The following is a 17,293-nucleotide window of genomic DNA, read 5'->3' as shown; positions in this document are numbered from 1 at the left end:
AAAAATCCACTGGCCTTGGGTATCCACTGAAAGTTTTATTTAAGTTTTTATCCCAACCAGTTGTTTAAAAACCAAGTCACACACACCTGGGGGTAGGGGCTGAGACCTGTACCTCCCTCCAGTTCGCCATGAACAGCAGTTGGGGGTGGGGGGACAGGAGGTGGCTTAGATGAGACAGCAGCAGCAGCAGCAGCAATGGGGCGATGACATCAGAGCGCCAGTTCCCCCCTCTCCCAGGCCCTGGCTGGAGCTCCTATGGCTTGCAGTGCGGGGTGGTTTACCCACCCCAGGTCCTCCCCTCCCCTGCCCCCTCCTCAGACAGCTCCTTGGGGGCTCAACCCATTTCTTCCTGCAGGAGACTGAGGCACATGGAGAGGAAGAAGCAGGAAGAGGAGGATGCAGGAGGGGCAGGAAGGTGATAACAATGGAGACAGAGGTGAGGCGCGGGGAGGCCCCAGCCTGGAGGCCCCGGGACAGCCCCCCCACGCCCACCCTGGGGAGGGATGAGGAAGCCACACCGTCATGCAGCATCGGGGAGAAGAGGTGGAGATTAAGGCTGAGGGGCCCCGAGGTGGGCCGGGGCATGGGCCTCAGTCGAAGCCGTGCCAGTCGCTGTGCTCCGAGTCGTATTCTAGCTCAGCACCCACACACTTGACGCCGTCCAGCAGCATGGGCGTGCCGTGGTGCCGGTCTGCAAGGCAGACTGCAAGTCAGGGTGCCAGGCTGGACCCCCACTCCACCCACTCCAAGGAGACCCCTCCACCCTCTCTCAGGGCTCTACTGGGGTGGGGGGAGAGAAAGACACCCACCAAAGAGGTAGGAAACCCCAGCCAGGGTAAGGGCCCCTTTTTCACACTGGAGGAAGGCAGAATCCCCTTTTGGCAAAACTGGGGCTCCCGTCCCCTAGCCGGATGCATGCCTTGCACTCTCACCCATGACGCGTGCCTGCACCACCACTCGCACACAGGCGCCTGTGCCACCTTCGCAGGCGAGCAGCAGCTCCTCCTTGAGGACGCCCTCCTTGTGCGCCGTGTACTCGCACTTGATGCTGTAACCTGTCCGGGCAATCAGCATCTCCATGGCCTCCTGCCCCTGCCCCCCGGCACTCACTGGCCCCACCACCACCACTGAGACTGGCCACCTCCTCCAAAGGAGCAAGGGTGGTCCAGGACCCATGTCCCCAAGGCGGGGGCACAGGACTCAGAAATTTCCCCTTCTTCATGAGCGCCACATGCCTTGGGCCCGTGGGTCACATTAAGGCTCCAAGGACCAAACGTAGGCTTCCAGGAGGGCCTGCTGATTCCCCGAAATGGCAGGAAGGAGAGGGAGTGATGAGAAGGGGGGTGGGCAGGCCAGGACTTGAGCAGATCAGGTGGCAAGAGGCAAAGGCCTGAGGGGTTTGCTCAGTCCACTTAAGGGCAAGGTCATGAGGAGGTGGGGGGACATGTAACTAAAGCTGGGACTTCAGCACACAGTGAAACTGATCACCCAGCCTATGGGGGGGCAGGGGTTGAAGCTGGCGAGGTAGGGAGCAGCAGCCCCCAGCCCAAAGCCCAGGAGGGTGCTAGGAGGGAGCCAAGCAGAGTTCCTGAGGCTCCAGCAGGTTTTTCTTGGGGGACACGAGGAAGGAGGGCTGGAGGTCCAGAGCCAGGTCCTCAGTGGCTCCCACCATCCCACTGAGTAAACTGTCAGGGAGCGGGCAGACCCAGGTGGCAGTGTGAGCCCATGGACTTCCGTCCGGGGACTGAGGCCTGGGGCACAGGACCTGCCCAGGTGCCACACTGCAAGCCTGTGGAGAGGCGTCATGTCCCTGACTGCTGCCTGTCCGCACTAGATGGAGGGAAAGGGGCACCCTGTGTTCTCATTCCCACTTGGCCCAGGCCCTGCCGGAGGGGGGCCAGCCTCCAGCGCCCTGAGTCGAGGACGCACCTTCTGGGGCAGGCACGATGCTGAGGAGCTTGAGGTGCAGGCTGGGGACAGGCGCCTCTCGGATGTCCTTGCTCAGCCTTTGCACCGAGGGCAAAGTGAAGGTAATCTCATACCTGTGCAGGATCTTCAGGAAGCCAACCTGCAGCAGGAAGGGTGGATGAAGGAAGCACCCTCACTTACAGCTCCCCCAGGGCCCACCCAGATCATGCCATCTATGGTCCTGTGGGCCTCTGCACCTGTTTCCTTGGGACTCCTGGGGGGCCTGTATCTCCCTACTGCCCCCAGCCCAGTGACTTCAGGCCTTTCCCAGGGACCTCACCCCACAGCTGGGCCACACGCTCCTTGGCACCTGTCTCATGTACCCCACAGCTCCTCAGTGGCCCATTTTATAGACAATAAATGGAAGCCAGGAAATAAGTCGCTGGAGGCCCCTAGGTCAGTCTCGCCATAAGTGGCACATAGCAAGCTCCCAGCCACTGCCAAGAAGGGGCCCATCCACCTGCCCGGAGTCCACAGTCCGGGGCAGGGACACTGGTTCTCTGGTCACTCATGTGGTGACACAAGGCAACACAGACTGCACAGAATGAAGGACGGGATAGAATTAGAAACAATGACACGAGACCAACCGTGTCAGTCCAAAGCTGGCCCACAGGCCTGGCACCAGTGGCTGCACCGGGCCTGCCTGCCTGCTGGCATCTGATCGTGGGCACCCGCCTGCCCACCCCAAGGGTCAGTGTGTCCAACAGCCCCGACTCAGGGTCCAAGCAGTTTCTGTTGTATACGGTGCTTGGCAACCAGTGCCCTCATCCTTGGAAATGCCAGTCATGTGAAGGGTCACAAGCCAGGGTGGCTGTTGAGTGGATAGGCTGACCAGAGTGCCAGTCCAGGACACAAAGGGGCGCATGCCGTACCCATGGCTCACACGTACATTTCCTCTCCTGCACGTGGTTTCTCGGGCCGCACGGCCCTGTCCCTAGGAGCCCGTTGGGACTGGCTGCATGGAACATTGAGCCTTTCATCGGGACGGGGCTGCAGTCACCACGTGATAAAGCCCAGGCCCTTTGGCTCCCACACTGTGCAGGTGGAGGGCACGCGTCTCATGAGAGCCTTCTCCTAGACCTGCCAGTGGTGACCCTGTGATGCAGCTGCACCACTTGCAGAATTTTCCAGTGGAAACACTCAGAGATGTGCAAAAAATACTCATTGCTGCCCTATTTATAACAGTGAAAAATAGAAACGGCAGTAACACCAGGAACAGGGAACCAGCTAAATCAACGATGACACATATAATGGAATACCAAGCAGTTGTAAGATCTTGTAGAAAATTATTTACTGACAGAGGCAGGAGATGGCTCGTAACAAAGGCGTAAGCAAAAAACTGTTACACTGTGATACCAGCTTTTTGTTTTTGGAAACAAAGCTATAAAAAAGGCTAAAATGACACATCAAAATATTAACCATTGTTATTCTAGGTTCTATAACTCTGGGTACTTTTAAATTTCTTCAGAGATTTTCTCTATGAGACATGAATGAATTTTGCAATGGGGAGTGGGGGACAAGGAGCTGTTTTTTTAAGTTTTGTTTCATTCTGTTTATTCCCTTGGGGAGGCTGACAGCTGTGGGAGAAAGAGCCAGGACTGGGCAGAAGTAGGTATGAACCTGGGCCCTTCCTCAGGGCGGTCGATCTCCAGGAACAAGATCCCTCCCCCTGCACCCCGGGGCCTCCCTGCTCAACTCTGGAGCCCTGGTTTACTGTCCAGCCTGAGGGCCTCACTGCCTGTTTCCCCCAGTCCCTCCCCTCCAGAGACTTTCTCTCGTCCCTCCAAGTGGATGTGGGATCTGACAGTGTCCTAGCAGCTGGAGAAGCCACACCACAGGGTGTGTGAAGTATGACCAAAGGGTGCTCCACTGAATAGCAAATATGGGGGTGAAAATCAGCCAGAAGTTTGGCAAAGAAGGTAAATAAAGTCATACCTTGTCATCAGTATAATTACCTGCATAACATACACACATTCGTCCGTTTGATTTTCACACCAACTCTGTGGGATACGAACTGTCTTCACTTCAAAGAACAGGAAGCTGAGGTGACCTGCCCAAGGTCACAGAGCAAGACCCAGGCTTGTGACATCACAGCCTGCACACCCACCTTCCATCACTACCGTTGGGGAGATGCTGATGATAACAATAGCTCCTTCGCTCCCCTCACCTCATTCGGGGTGACGTTCTAACTGCATTCCTCTCATTGCCATCTCACCACTTCCCGCTTTACGGAGGGGGAAACCGAGGCCCAGGGGAGAAGAAAAAAAGGCCTATGGAGCCAGTTTAGAGGGCATGGAACAGACAGGCCCAGGACGCCAGGCAGGGCTGAGAAGGAGATAAGAGGAAATGAGGCTGATGATGGAGGCAGGTGTGCACATACCTTGACCAGAAAGCTGCTGTCACTCTCCTGGGTGACCATGACCACCGAGTCATGCAGCTTCTCATCAAAGTGGACGTGGCTCTGGGAGCCTTCTGCATCGTGGCCTGCCGCAAAGCGGATGCTCCGGACTCTGGGCTTGCTGCCTACAAGGAGAGTGGGAGAGGGTTCCAGGGACTGCAGCCTTCCCCTGACCCCAAGAAATGACTCCCCCTTGTGGCTTCCCTGCCCCTTGCAACTGCCAGTGGTATCACCCAGCACCCACTGGCTGGACTCCTTTCAGCACTAGGCTACCTCCAACCGGACACTGGGGATCATGAGGTGCGAGGCCCAATCCTCCCACAAAAACACACCCTAAGTACGGGTGTCATGCGGAGTCAGGAACTAGCTAGCATGACCCCTCATTTGGAATAAGGCTGACTCCAGAGACGGGAAGAGACAGTCTCCCAGACGTTCACCTAGCCCCAGGCAAAGCCCACCTCAGCTCAGGCCTCCCCTCCACAGGGCCAAGCTCCCCATCTCTGGGACCTTCTCTTCTAGGTATGTTTGTGCCCAAGGTCCCCCCACCTATCTCTCCTGATGACCCCAACCTGGTAGGGGTGAGGGGCAAGGACAGGAATGGCTCTATGGGACCTATCTGGGTGGGGAAAAAACAAAGGGGCAAGGCCCACACTGAGCCCACTCACCTAGGAGGGGCTGCAGCTGCCCCTAATTCACCACTGCTCATCGGCAGGAAAGATGGAAGAACCAAGGGGAGCCTCCAGGACCCTTCCCAGGGACACCTTCCTCTGCCTAACCCCTTAAGGGGTAAGGGCCTCAGCTGCTCCCAGACGGATCAGGTTCTCCAAAGCCAGGAGGCAGGACGCTGACGCAGGCAGAGCACCAAGAGCTGGGCTGAGGGCCTACCCCTGGGGGAGGTCTGTCTTACCAAGAGCATGACCCCAGTCCTCTCTGGCCCCCACAGCCCCTACACCTCCCAAGAACCCTGCTCAGAGTCCTCCCTGTGTGAGGGCCTAGACCAGCCATGGCCTGGGCTCTTGGACACCCAGTGGAAACCCCCGGGAGCCAGGCTGGCACTCCCGCATTCCCTGCTGAGATAGCCCAGACCTGACCCTCAAATCTCATCAGGCCTCCCTTGCCTGAAACCCTCCATGAGTACTTCTGGACTCCAAATGAACCAAAATTCCTTTCTATGGCTCTACTCACCTCACCAGGCTCAGTGCTCACCCAAAGCCCCTCATGCCCTCCACGGCACCCCCAGGGGAACAGGGAGGCTGGAACAAGGGGCAAGAGGGCACACCTCTAAAGACCGGCACCCCAAGGAACCAGCAGGGGTCACCACATTCCCTGCTAGGGCCTGGGTGTGCCCCAGGACCTGCCACAAATGCTGGTGCAATTACTGATGTCATTTGTACTCACATTCAGACACATGCACACACAGCCAATGGAGGCCCCTCAAGCAACAACATCCCTTCGACCAGGGCCCACCAGAAGACCCTGCAAACCCCACCAGGCCCAGATGGCACTTACCCTTGTTGGCTGCAGCCATGGATGCCCTCCCTGCCAAGGGCTGAAACTCGCAGCTCCTACTGGACCCTGCCACTCAAGCTCAGCAGCCTCCCATGCTCTAAGGGACACCAGAAGGAGCCTGCAGGGTGGGGAGTGGGAAAGGCACGGGTCAGGGCCACCCACAGCCTGAGAGTAGAGACCTCCCCTTAGGGAGGTCCCAAAACCCTGCTGCTCTTAGCAGCCCAAGTGATGCCTGTGTCCTCTAGCACGGCCCACACTCCTCTACCCACATCTCCCATTCACCAAGAGCCCTCTCCCTGCCCAGCACCCTGTTGACCCAGGGCCCAGCCAGCACACGCTGAGCTGAGGGCCTACCCCTGGATGCCAAAGTGCCAGCACAGGACTTGTGTGCCCAAGGCACCTGAGGCTGACGGCACGGACAATCTAGAAAGGAGGGGACTTTTTTGGCACTTCTAAGAGCCAGTTCCAGAGCTGGTGACCCCAAGAGCTACACCCTCCTGTAGCCAGAGTCTGCATTATTCAGGTCACACAGCCAATACAGCCAGGTCCAGGTCAGAGTCAACAGTATGCTTGGTGGGGAGCAAAAACGAGGGCGCACAGAAGATAACATGCCCTCGGACCTTTCCCTACTGGTGACCAGTCGGGGCCATATACAGAACAGACGGCTGTGGAGGGGCTGCCCCCCAGCTCAGCTGCCCTAACCTCAAAGCAGGGGGGCAGTGGGAGGCGCCCGGGGAAGCCCATGTGAGCCGTCTGACCCCCATGGGCTGAGCTGGGACCATCTCAGCATCAAAAATAATGAGTGCAACCGACGGAAACAGATGAAATACCAAAAATGGGGGCATTCAGAGATTAGGGAAAAAAGACGAGAAAGCCAAACAAACAAACCCAAACCTTCCTTTGTCGCTCCTGACGGCAGCAATGCCCTAAATCTTTCCTCTGAAAACTGGCAATAACGAGAAGTATTTCAGTCTGTCTCTTGGCCTTTTCTGTAATGAAGTTGCTCCGGTGGTTAAAAGAAAGCTCTTCTTTACAGAAGAATTCTCGCTATTAAATAACAAAGGAATGACCAAATGCCAAGTAGCTCTGCAGCCCCCAGTTCAGGCCGGGGCAATGCGTCAGTGGATGCTAAGCTGGGAGGCAAAAGGTTGACAGAAGTGGATGTTCACAGATGCCCACATGGCACAAACAGATGACCGAGGGCTCTCAAGGGAAATGACACAGGTTGGCATCGGAGAGATGTGACACCAGCCCATCACGCACCAGCCTATCGTCCCTCGCTCACAGTGGAACCTGACACACTGAGACTCTGATGGGAGGCGGCACCGAAGCACAGCGCCACTGACCAGCGCACAGCACCTTCCAAAATGTGTAAGCTGGATCTAATCGAGCCCCTAGCACCAACTTCCGGCTTAGTGAAAACACATAGGTTACCATTTGTTTGTGTCTTCCTTGATTTCTTTCTTCAGTGTTGTGTAGTTTTCTGCACACAAGTCTTTTACCTCCTTGGTTAGGTTTATTCCTAGGTATTTTATTTTTCTTTTTGCTATATTGAATGGGGTTTTCTTTCTTGATTTCTGCTTCTACTGTTTCATTGTTGATATACAAAAATGCCTTTGATTTCTGGTTATTGACTTTGTATCCCGCTGTTTTGCCAGATTCATTTATTAGGTCGAGCAGTTTTTTTGGTGGAGTCTATAGGATTTTCTATGTACACTATCATGCCATCTGCAAACAATGACAGCTTTGTTTCCTCCACTTCCCATTGGTCAGAATGGCCATCATAAACAAAGCAACAAATAACAAGTGTTGGAGAGGTTGCGGAGAAAAGGGGACCCTAGTGCACTGCTGGTGGGATTGCAGACTGGTACAACCACTATGGAAAACAGTATGGAATTTTCTCAGAAAACTAAAAATGGATCTGCCTTTTGACCCAACAATTCTACAGCTAGGATTATATCCTAAGAACCCTGAAACACCAGTCCAAAAAAACCTATGCACCCCAATGTTCATAGCAGCACAATTTACAATAGCCAAGTGTTCAAAGCAACCTAGGTGCCCATCAGTAAATGAATGGATCAAAAAACTATGGTACATTTACACAGTGGAATTTTATGCAACAGAAAGAAAGAAGGAGCTCCTACCTTTTGTGACAGCATGGCTGGAGCTGGAAAGCATTATGCTAAGCGAAATAAACCAGGCGGTGAAAGACAAATACCATATGATCTCACCTTTAACAGGAACCTAAACAACAAAACAAACAAGCAAAATATAACCAAAGACACTGAAATAGAGAACACGCTGACAGTGACCAGAGTGGAGAGGGGAGGGAATTTCAGGGGGAAAGGGGAAAGGTTTACAGGAACAAGTATAAAGGACACATGGACAAAAACTAGTGGGGGGAGAAATGGGAGGGAAGTGGGGAGGGCTGGGGGGGTGGGCTGGGATGAGAGTAGAAGACAGAAAACTGTACTTCAACAACAATTAAAATTAAAAATAAAATAAAATAAAAACAATGAAAAAAGAAACCACAGAGGTTAGTAGAACAAATTAAATGGTTCCACACCCTGGCCAGTGAGGCTCAGTCAGTTTGCACTTTCATCCAGGAAACTGAAAGGTTGCAGGTTCGATCCCCCATCAGGTCACATGACTACAAGCAACTGATTGATGCTTCCCTCCATGTTTCTCTGTTTCTCTCTTGTATGAATGTTTCTCCCTGCCCCCTTCCACCCTCTAAAATCAATACGCATGTCCTCAGGTGAGGATAAAAATATAAATCAAGTAAATGACTTCCTCAAGAACCAAATGAGGCAAACCCAGAAGGCAGGATAGTTACAGGAAACTGATTTGTTCCACCCCCCCCACCAAAGTGGAAGAAAAAAAATAAAGGAAGGGCGGTTTAGATAGGGGATGGGCAGAAAACAGACTGTGGGGCCCTGGCTGGTGTGGCTCCGTGGATTGAACACAGGCCTGTGAACCAAAGGGTCGCTGGTTTGATTCCCACTCAGGGCACATGCCTGGGTTGTGGGCCAGGTCCCCTGTGGGGGGCTGTGTGAGAGGTGACTACACATAAATGTTTCTCTCCTTCTCTTTCTTCCTCCCTTTCCCACTCTCTAAAAATAAATAAATAAAATCTTAAAAACAAACAAACCAGACTGTGGGGCCACAGCCTGGTTTTTGTAGTTTGACCAGAATGCAACCACGCTTGTTGGGTTACATGCTGTCTAAAACTGCTTTTGCAGTGAAGCAGAATTGCTTTGAGTAAATGCCACAGAGAGCACACGGCCTGCAAAATCTAAAATGTTTACTATCTGGCCCTTCGCAGAAAAAGTTTGCCAACCACGGTACTAGATTAACACACAGAGACCAAGAAGGCGGGATACTCCATGGGACAAATGACCCGTCTTTTTCCACTCTGCCAGCTGCAAGAAGAAACATAAACAGGGTAGGGGGTTTCTAACTACCTGTCAAAACTGTATTTGAGGGATAATTAGGAAATGTGAATGGGACTGGATCTTAGATGACAGACTTAAGAAGTAAGAGCAGATCCTGTTTGGTGAGATAATGAAATTGCGTTCTGTAGAGAAGTATTGTCCTGTTTTTCAGAGATACACACTGAAAGATTTAGAGATGAGTGACCCACGAATGACCTCGGCTAGTCCAGGGAATGAGGAAGAGAAACCATGAGTTCGCAGCCTCACAGTCAGTCAGGGGCTGGGCCTGTGGAGGGTATGACCTGGGGGTCTCTCAGGTGTTGAGCTTCCTGGGAGCCAGCCTCACCTCCCTCCCCACGTCCCAGTTTGAGAAGCCCACCCAGGTCCAAGCTGTGCCTCGAGCGCAGGGTGATCAGCTTGGGTGCCAGGAACCCCTGGTAGAAGGAGGTTCAAGGCTTGGGTCTCAGGAACGTGGGAGCCACCAGGGCAGGTACAGCTCCAGGCCAGCACATCCCCTACCCCCTTGGAGGCTGTCTCCCAGGCCCCACCCAGCCCAGGGCACAGGGAGGGGAACTACACCCCCATTCATCTCTGTCCAGGGCTGCTCTGGGGGCAGGTCCAGCAGGGCAGCCCCTTAGTCTTGGGTCACTCGGCTTGTCCCCAGGGATCTTGGCCCTTGGAGAAGCCTGCCTTCACCCCACCCACCCTCTGAAACTATGAGCATGTGAGACAATGGCTATTTGCAAGGGTACCAGACCATCTTCCTTACCTTTTGAAGAGGCTGTTCCAGCCACACCTCTCAGCCACAAGGGAACGACAGCCCAGTGCCTACAAGATCCCCGCATCTGCCAGGACACTGAGATTCTTAGCCAGTGGCCAGTGAGCAAAGACTCCTGGGGACTCTTCACAAAACACTCTGACCTAGTACTTGCAGGGCCCCTCCCTGTTTCCCTGCCTGTTGCCTGCCTGGAACAATCCTGTCCCCTTGGCCTGGATCTCACTGGATCTCAGCCCCAGAGTACCTTTCTCAGGTAGCATACCACCACCCACTCCTGCCCATCCCAGCATAGGCCTGACAAAAATCTTTAAAAGGATCCCCTTTCTCCCTTCTGGTATCATTTGATATCCATGTTCCCCATCTTACAAGGGCAGTGGCTGTTTTTGCCAACCTCTGTGGTCCAGCACCCAGCCCAGGACCTGGCAGGGAAAACCTATGTTCGTATTTGTGGCATGAGTAGCCAAAGTAAGGGGAGCCCAAGTCTGGGCCTTGACTGGGCCCTCTAGGCAGCTATGGGAGAGACTCTTACCAAATGTTCTCAGGAAGAGGAAGGCCCCATCCCATTCTCTTAGCCAACCTCTGCCCGAAAGGGCACACCCCTCCCCCATCTCAGAGTGCAGCCTCCCCCTAGTATTCTTCTAGCATTGCCCCCATCAACCGATGTGCCGCCCAGTCCATCCTTGACATGGAAAGCCCAGAGGGTAGGGCCTACATCTCATGTGCTGACCAGAGCTCAGGTCAGAACAAGCAGAGGGGGAGGCAAGTGAATTTAGGGGCCCAGAGGAGGCTAGAAAAAGAAAGCATCCTTTCTTAAAGCAGAGTCCTGCCAGACGCCGTCCCCTGGAAGCCAGACTCTTATCTGCACAATTCCTCATCAGAAGCAGGAGGAGAGGGTGTTGAGCCCCGCCCTCCTGCAGCTGCACCCACAGGGAACCTTTAGGCCCCCTTCTGTGCCAGCTAAGCCCTGAGTGTGACCCAAGCCTCACAGCCTCCCAGAGCCCAGCAGCCCTGGTTCAGATGCAGGCTCCATGGGCCAAGTTACTCTGCATCTCTGTGCCTCAGTGTCCTCATCTGTGCCACAGGAAAAAGCAGTGGCCTCTTCCTCTGAGGGTTTGGTGCAGCCAATGTCTGAAGCTCTGACAACGCTCCCCACTCCACCTCCATCTTTGCAAAAAGCAAACCCCCAAAGGCCTGGTTTCTGAAGCAACGGGCAATTTCAGGGCAGCACTGGCAGAGAGGCGCTTCAGGCAATACTGGAACAGACAGGAATGGCACCACCACCACCACCTCCTGGGACTTCAGCCTTCTCAGAATACAGCTCAAGGGTTGACGGGCCTCCCTCCCCTTTGCCACCTCTTCCTGCCTTCTCCCTTCCCCACTCCCAGGCCAGACATGTCCCTAAGGACTGACAGAACAGACTGCTGGGAGCTTGCTGTCCCCCACACCAGAGGGATTCACAAGATTGATGTGAAGAATGTACATCCTGGGGAATGGCCCTAACCCAGTCAAAAATAAAAATCCCTGACACCCCCCTCTTATATAGACTGTCAGCAGGTCAGGGGTGATACCATGGACAAGTCACAGGATGGGGAGGGCTGGAAAGCTAGAATGAGGGCCTTGGGGGCCTCTTTGGCTCTCAGTTACTCTCAGGGAAATTGAGGAAAACTTCTCTCTAGGGGATAGCGTGTTGCCAGCTCAGGTCCCTCTCAGCTTTGGATAGGATGGTTGCTTCAAGGTTACCCGCCCCCCACCCCCACACTGGGCAGGGCTTAGCCAGCCTAGTGGAGCCTCTGGCATGAAGAGCAGGCCCAGGGACATGACAAGTGAGTAGACAGATGGACAGTTACACAGAAACCCAGCATTCTCAGCCCCTTAGACTCCTGTCCCACAGGATGCTAGCTGCTACTCGAGGTCGTCCCACCATGGGGTCCAAGGCTCCAGACTGGAAGGAGAGCCAAAGACAGTCTATAAGTGGCAGGTGGAGCTCCAGAACCTGCCACCTTCTTGCCCTTCCTCCACCCCACAGCTGCACGCCCATACCACCTTTCTGCCCCAGAGGCAGCCCCCAAGTCTCAGGTATCACAGGACAAGGTCAGCCACAGCTTGTCCTCTGCTTTGTAGTTTGGGACAAGCTAACCTCTTGGGGCCTCACTTGCCATTCATTCCCCAATCCCCACTCTCAATCTGTTCAGGGACTGTCCAAGCCAGGAACTCCACAACCTCCCACCTACCCCTCACCCTCAACCCAGGGCTCAGACCTGGTTTAAGCACTTAGTCCGTCAGAAGCACTGTCCAGCTTCTCATTCAAGCTCAATCTTGTAAAAAGAGTGCCCACTGAGGCCACACTGACCTGCTGAGTCCAGAACCTGACAACAGACTGAACACACAGTCAGGGGCCCACATACCTAAACCAATGCCTGGAAAGGAAAGACTGGAAGTCGGGTGTGGCTGTGGCAGTTTTACATCAACTCAGTCTGGATGTGACTCCATGTCTTCCTGCCTCCAGCAGGCCAAAGGGGTAAGGACAGGTGCGGGTATTCTCTCTCTCTCACAAATGGGTGGAGCAGTGGTGAATAGGGAAAGGGACCCCCACCATGCCACACCCTCCAGTCTCCCCAAGAAGTACTGCACTCCCCTGCCCATTATCCCCTCCTCACAGAACCCCTCCCCAAACCCTTAGCTAGGAGGTGCTTAAATTCCCTCTAGCCTCCAGACTGCCTGCCCCAACCTGGTGGTCCCAACAAGTAAAGGCCAGGCAGGATTCAAGGTTGTCAACCGACCCTGACTTTCTTCAGTTCCCTGGGCAGGAGGAGGAAACTGTAGAGAAAGGCCCTACTCCCACTTCCTCATGACAAGATTCAAGAGGAAAAGTAGCCCAATGCCTCCTTTCTCAGCCCAGCAGGGCACCTGCTCACTAACAGGAACACCGGTCCAGAACCTATATCGAATCCCTCCTGCAGTGTGACAACAGGGAGGTGCTGGCCAAGTCCCCAGGTGCACTAGGGTCCAGGGTGTAGGACCCTGTATCCTTTCCCGCCTCCATCCCCGTGGGTGTGGCGCCCCATCCCAGTCCCATTCTCATCCTCTCCGAGGATAGATGAGGCTGGAGGGCGCGGCCCCCCGATATCCCTCCCAGGTTGCGAGGTGGCTGCTCCGTTCTGCTCCTCAAAGATAATACTGTGCCCTCCCCACCCTGCCCTCTGTTGACGCAGTCTCCAAAGCTTGCACTCCCCGACATCACTACCCTTCTCCCTGAGGGTGCCGAGGCATTCGATGCTCAGAGAGGCTACCCGTCCAAGGTCACACAGCGAGGTGGTGGCAATGGCTGTGGGTGGGATGCTGATGGCGCTGACCCCGTTATGCCCCCGCCCTCACAGTGTTACACATGCCCCGGACAGCGCCCGGCGAAAAATACCCCAGCTACACCAGCTGATGGTCACTCGCATCCCCAGGGTAGGACATCTCCCCAGCTCAGATGCCAGAGAACCCTCCCGAGCCCGGCGCCGACAGTGGAAAGGCTCCCCATCAACCCCCGCCCCGGCCCAACGCCCCACCGGATGGGGTCTCCTGTACCGACTGCTTAGGACGGAGGCTCAGCCGGAAAGGGATACCCGTGAGCAGAGAGAAACCGGGAGGTGGCTGCGGAAGGAGGCACAGTCTCACCGTGCGGGACGCAACCCAGAGCCGAGTCGGGAAGCCCGCGGTTGGGGTGGTGGCGGTCGCGGCGGCTGCAGGGGGCTCCACGCTGAGCACGAGGAGGGATCCCAGCGCTGCAGCCTCCCGCCTTACGGACACGCCCCCGCCCCCGCCCATTGGTCGACCGAGGGGGTGGGGCGAGAATGCTTCGGACCAATAAACAGGCGGTAGAGAACAGCCAACGGGCTTTGCTCCACGGTATCACATGCCGGGTCCCCTGCGGCTGCGCAGTGCGAGACCTCCCATACCCCAGACCGCACTTACGTCGGGGAGTTATCGCGATGTAGGTAGCAAGGCCTCCCGATGTATCCTGGGGCCAGTATCCGGCAGGAGGGTGAGCGGAAAGGAGAACCGCCTCGAGTAGGCCCCGCCCGCGTCCCACCTTCAGCAGTGGAATCTGTACCTCCCGCCTTTGCCTCAACTTGGAAGGGACCTCCCCTAGACTCTGATCCCTGGAGCGGCCGTAAGGCGGCGTTCAGGGGTAGGTGGGGCACGAGAAAGTAGCTTCCAAGCCCGCTTGCGCAACTGATTCGCCTCTCTAGGTCCTGTTCTGGAACCGCTCTATTAACCCCGGGTTTCGGCCTCTTTCCCTTACACCCCACCGCCCTGCCTAGGAGGAAGCGCTCCGGCGCGGGCCTGAGACTCGTCTTGGGATCCCTGCTTGCCGAAATAAGCGTCAAAACAAAGAAGGCACGCAGGGTGGGGGTTGGGAGAACCTGTGCGGGCTTCCGCGGGGACCGCAGCCTCTGCGCCGGGTCTCCACGGAAGCGGTCGTCATGACAGCCGGATGCGACTGGCTCTGCGCTGCGGGATGGGAAGTGGGCGCCAGCTTAGAGCCTGATTAGCGAGAGGCGTGGCCTTCGGATCCTAAGCGGTTCTAGCCGCAGCTTTGCCTGCGAATCTGTCAATACCGTCTCACACACACGCCCTCTTCTTCTGGCCGGGACAGAGTCCCTGAAGTGCCCACAGGGAGCTCTCCAGAGCACGCAGTTCCTTCCGGTATAACTCAGGTAGAGATGGCCCGAGGGGCTGAGGGCCAGGTACTTTTCAGGACCGAGGTTTCTGCCTTTGTGGAGCCCCCAAGGATTCTACCCTCCTTCCGCTGGATGCCACGCTGTTGACAAACTAATCTTCCTGAGCTATTGTTTCTATCGAGTCTGTCCCTGCTACAAAGCGCTACTTGCTCAACATCTCTTTCCAGAAGAGCCTAACAAACTTTTAGCAGTATTTCGGGTGATTCGTGCGCACTCTGGCGTTTGAGATGCTGTCCTCCAGCAACAGCATTGAGAGATTTCCGTATTCTGATCCCAGCCCACCAGCTCCTGCCAGATGCTTTCTTACTACTCAACCCCACAGTTCCCTGTGCTCTATTAGTTCCCTCTCCAGTTGTATTCTCGCGTTTGTTCTATAAGGTCTAAAGTTGGCAGACAGTGGGCCCAAAGCAGGCTGCAGTTGTATTGTGTTTAGCCCACATGGGCTTTTTTTTTTTAATTGATTTGAGAGAATCATCAATTTGTTCCACTTTTTTATACATTCATTGTCTTGTATGTACCCTGACCAGGGATGGAACTCACAACCTGGGCGTAACTGGATGATGCTCTAATGCTCTAACCAACTGAGCTACCAAGCCAGGGCCATCACATGGGCACTTAAAAATTATAATTCTTTATTTCCTCCTTTTCCTCTTTTGAAATATCAGAAACTCTAAGGAGATGAACTCACATTCCAGCCTGGCACAAAAGCTAGTACATCAATTTGCCTTAGTCCCCACCAATCCCTATTTTCTCACGTTAATTTTACCTTCTGGGTCTGTGCGGACATTTGATTTCATGCTACCTTCCCACCTGGCATGTCCTTCCTACTCTCCTCTCATGGGCAAAATTCGTTTGCCTTTTTTATGTCTTTCTACCCAACTTCTCCAAACCACCCCTGGCTCTTTCAAACACACAGAGTCACTGCTAACTGGACTGCTTCCCTTTGTGATTTCACTTTTCATGGTTTTAGTTATCTGCCATCCACCACAGTCCCAGAATATGAAGTGGAAAATTCCACAAATTAACTACTCATAAGTTTTAAATTGCACACCATTCTGAGTAGCATGACAAAGTCTTGTGCTGTCCTGCCCCATCCTGTCCTTTACATGAATTCATGCTGACTGTGCCACCCACCCAGTAGCCACATCATGGCCATCTCTGTTATGAGATTGGTTATCAGAGAGACCACATTCACACAACTTTTACTACAGTATATTATCATTGTTCTATTTTATTACTAGTTATTGTTGTTCACCTGTTACTGTGCCCAATTTATAAATTAAAGTTTCTCATAGCTATGCATGTGTAGGAAAAAAAGTATATATAGGGTTTGGTGCTATCCAAAGTTTCAGGCATCCATTGGGGATCTTAGAACGTAACCCCTGCAGAAAAGGGGGGACTACTGTAAACTGTGTTGTATATTCCAGTACATGTTCTGGTAAACACATGGATGCCTTTTTCCTGAGTATGTATTGAGGACTGGGATTGTTGAAACAGCGGTAGTGGCTTCATAATGTGCCAACTTAGGGTGGACTACATTTCCCGGAATTCTCCATGTATGTTTCCAATTAGGGTGGGCCACAACAGATATTGTTGCGTAAGATTTGGAGGATAGAAGAAAAGCAGTGGTTATAATGGTCTTTACACTTGCAAGGTCTAGGCAGGAGCTTTGTGGCCCAAGAACTTTGTTGCCGATCTGTTGGCTCACCTGATTGCCATGGGGGAGCACACAGGCCTGCAACTGCTCCTCCCTGCCCTGGATCTTCCTTCAGCTTCTCTGACTCCTGAACCAGACAGGAAAGAGCACCCGTTTCTCCCCCATGGCACCCACATCACCAAGTCTGGACGCAGTGGGAACTAACATGAGTTCCAGTTTGTCCTCTAGGGTTCCAGCCTGTGCTCGTGGATTCCAGCTCATTTTTCCTCTTCCCCATCTTATATCCATCTTCCCTTCCCAACAGCCTGACCTGTGAACTTTAAGTTCCAGCATCAGATGCAAGACAACAGCTTTACTGAGCGTATTCAACAGTTACCCAAAGTCATATAAACCCCTGTAACAGATCCTTTCTGGGTCTCTGATTGAACTGATATAATAGCATAGGCAAATGTTTAATTTTATATGTAACTACCAGTTTTCTGAAATGACTGTACTCACAATCCCATCAGCAGACTCTGAGTTCCAGTTGTTTCACATCCTCATCAACATAAAAATTAGCAATTAGTCCTGAATGGTGTGGCTCAGTGGGTTGAGCATCACCCCACAAAACAAAAGTTCATAGGTTCAATTAGCGGTCAGGGCACATGCCTGGAATGCAGGCCAGGTCCCCAGGTGCGGGTGTGCGAGAGGCAACCGATCACTGTTCTCTCTCACGTTGATGTTTCTCTGTCTTTCTCCTTCCCTCTCCCTTCCTCTAAAAATAAAGTATTTATTTTTTTTAATTAAAATTAGCAATTAATTTTGTAAAAACACAACTCC

General features: G+C 53.8%; 1 protein-coding gene and 1 long non-coding RNA gene across 4 annotated transcripts; one reads left to right on the top strand and one right to left on the bottom strand.

Annotated features, from left to right (window-relative positions):
• Positions 1–18: 18 nt before the first annotated feature.
• Positions 19–14,593, bottom strand: C9H20orf27 (chromosome 9 C20orf27 homolog). Of its 3 annotated transcripts, none has more exons than XM_036009607.1 (6): positions 14,500–14,593; positions 5,876–5,993; positions 4,349–4,491; positions 1,930–2,068; positions 933–1,055; positions 19–691 (listed from the first exon to the last, which is right to left on the bottom strand). In XM_036009607.1, the coding sequence occupies exons 2-6, from the start codon at positions 5,892–5,894 to the stop codon at positions 591–593; spliced, it is 525 nt and encodes a 174-aa protein (XP_035865500.1). In that variant the 5' UTR covers positions 5,895–5,993; positions 14,500–14,593; the 3' UTR covers positions 19–590. The 3 variants fall into 3 exon arrangements, with proteins under 3 accessions (XP_035865500.1, XP_028380701.1, XP_035865501.1); XM_028524900.2 differs by lacking the exon at positions 14,500–14,593 and adding an exon at positions 13,751–13,896; XM_036009608.1 differs by lacking the exon at positions 14,500–14,593 and adding an exon at positions 6,770–6,790.
• LOC118496797 lies at positions 10,557–15,265 on the top strand. Its single transcript, XR_004899350.1, has 3 exons — positions 10,557–10,567; positions 12,597–12,605; positions 14,868–15,265. It is a non-coding gene; the product is annotated as an uncharacterized LOC118496797 (long non-coding RNA).
• Positions 15,266–17,293: the final 2,028 nt, after the last annotated feature.

This window comes from Phyllostomus discolor, chromosome 9, assembly GCF_004126475.2.
Source record: "Phyllostomus discolor isolate MPI-MPIP mPhyDis1 chromosome 9, mPhyDis1.pri.v3, whole genome shotgun sequence".
In the NCBI taxonomy this organism is placed as follows: Eukaryota; Metazoa; Chordata; class Mammalia; order Chiroptera; family Phyllostomidae; genus Phyllostomus; species Phyllostomus discolor.
Note: the sequence above shows the minus strand (reverse complement) of the source record. Positions and strands in the feature narration are given on the sequence as shown.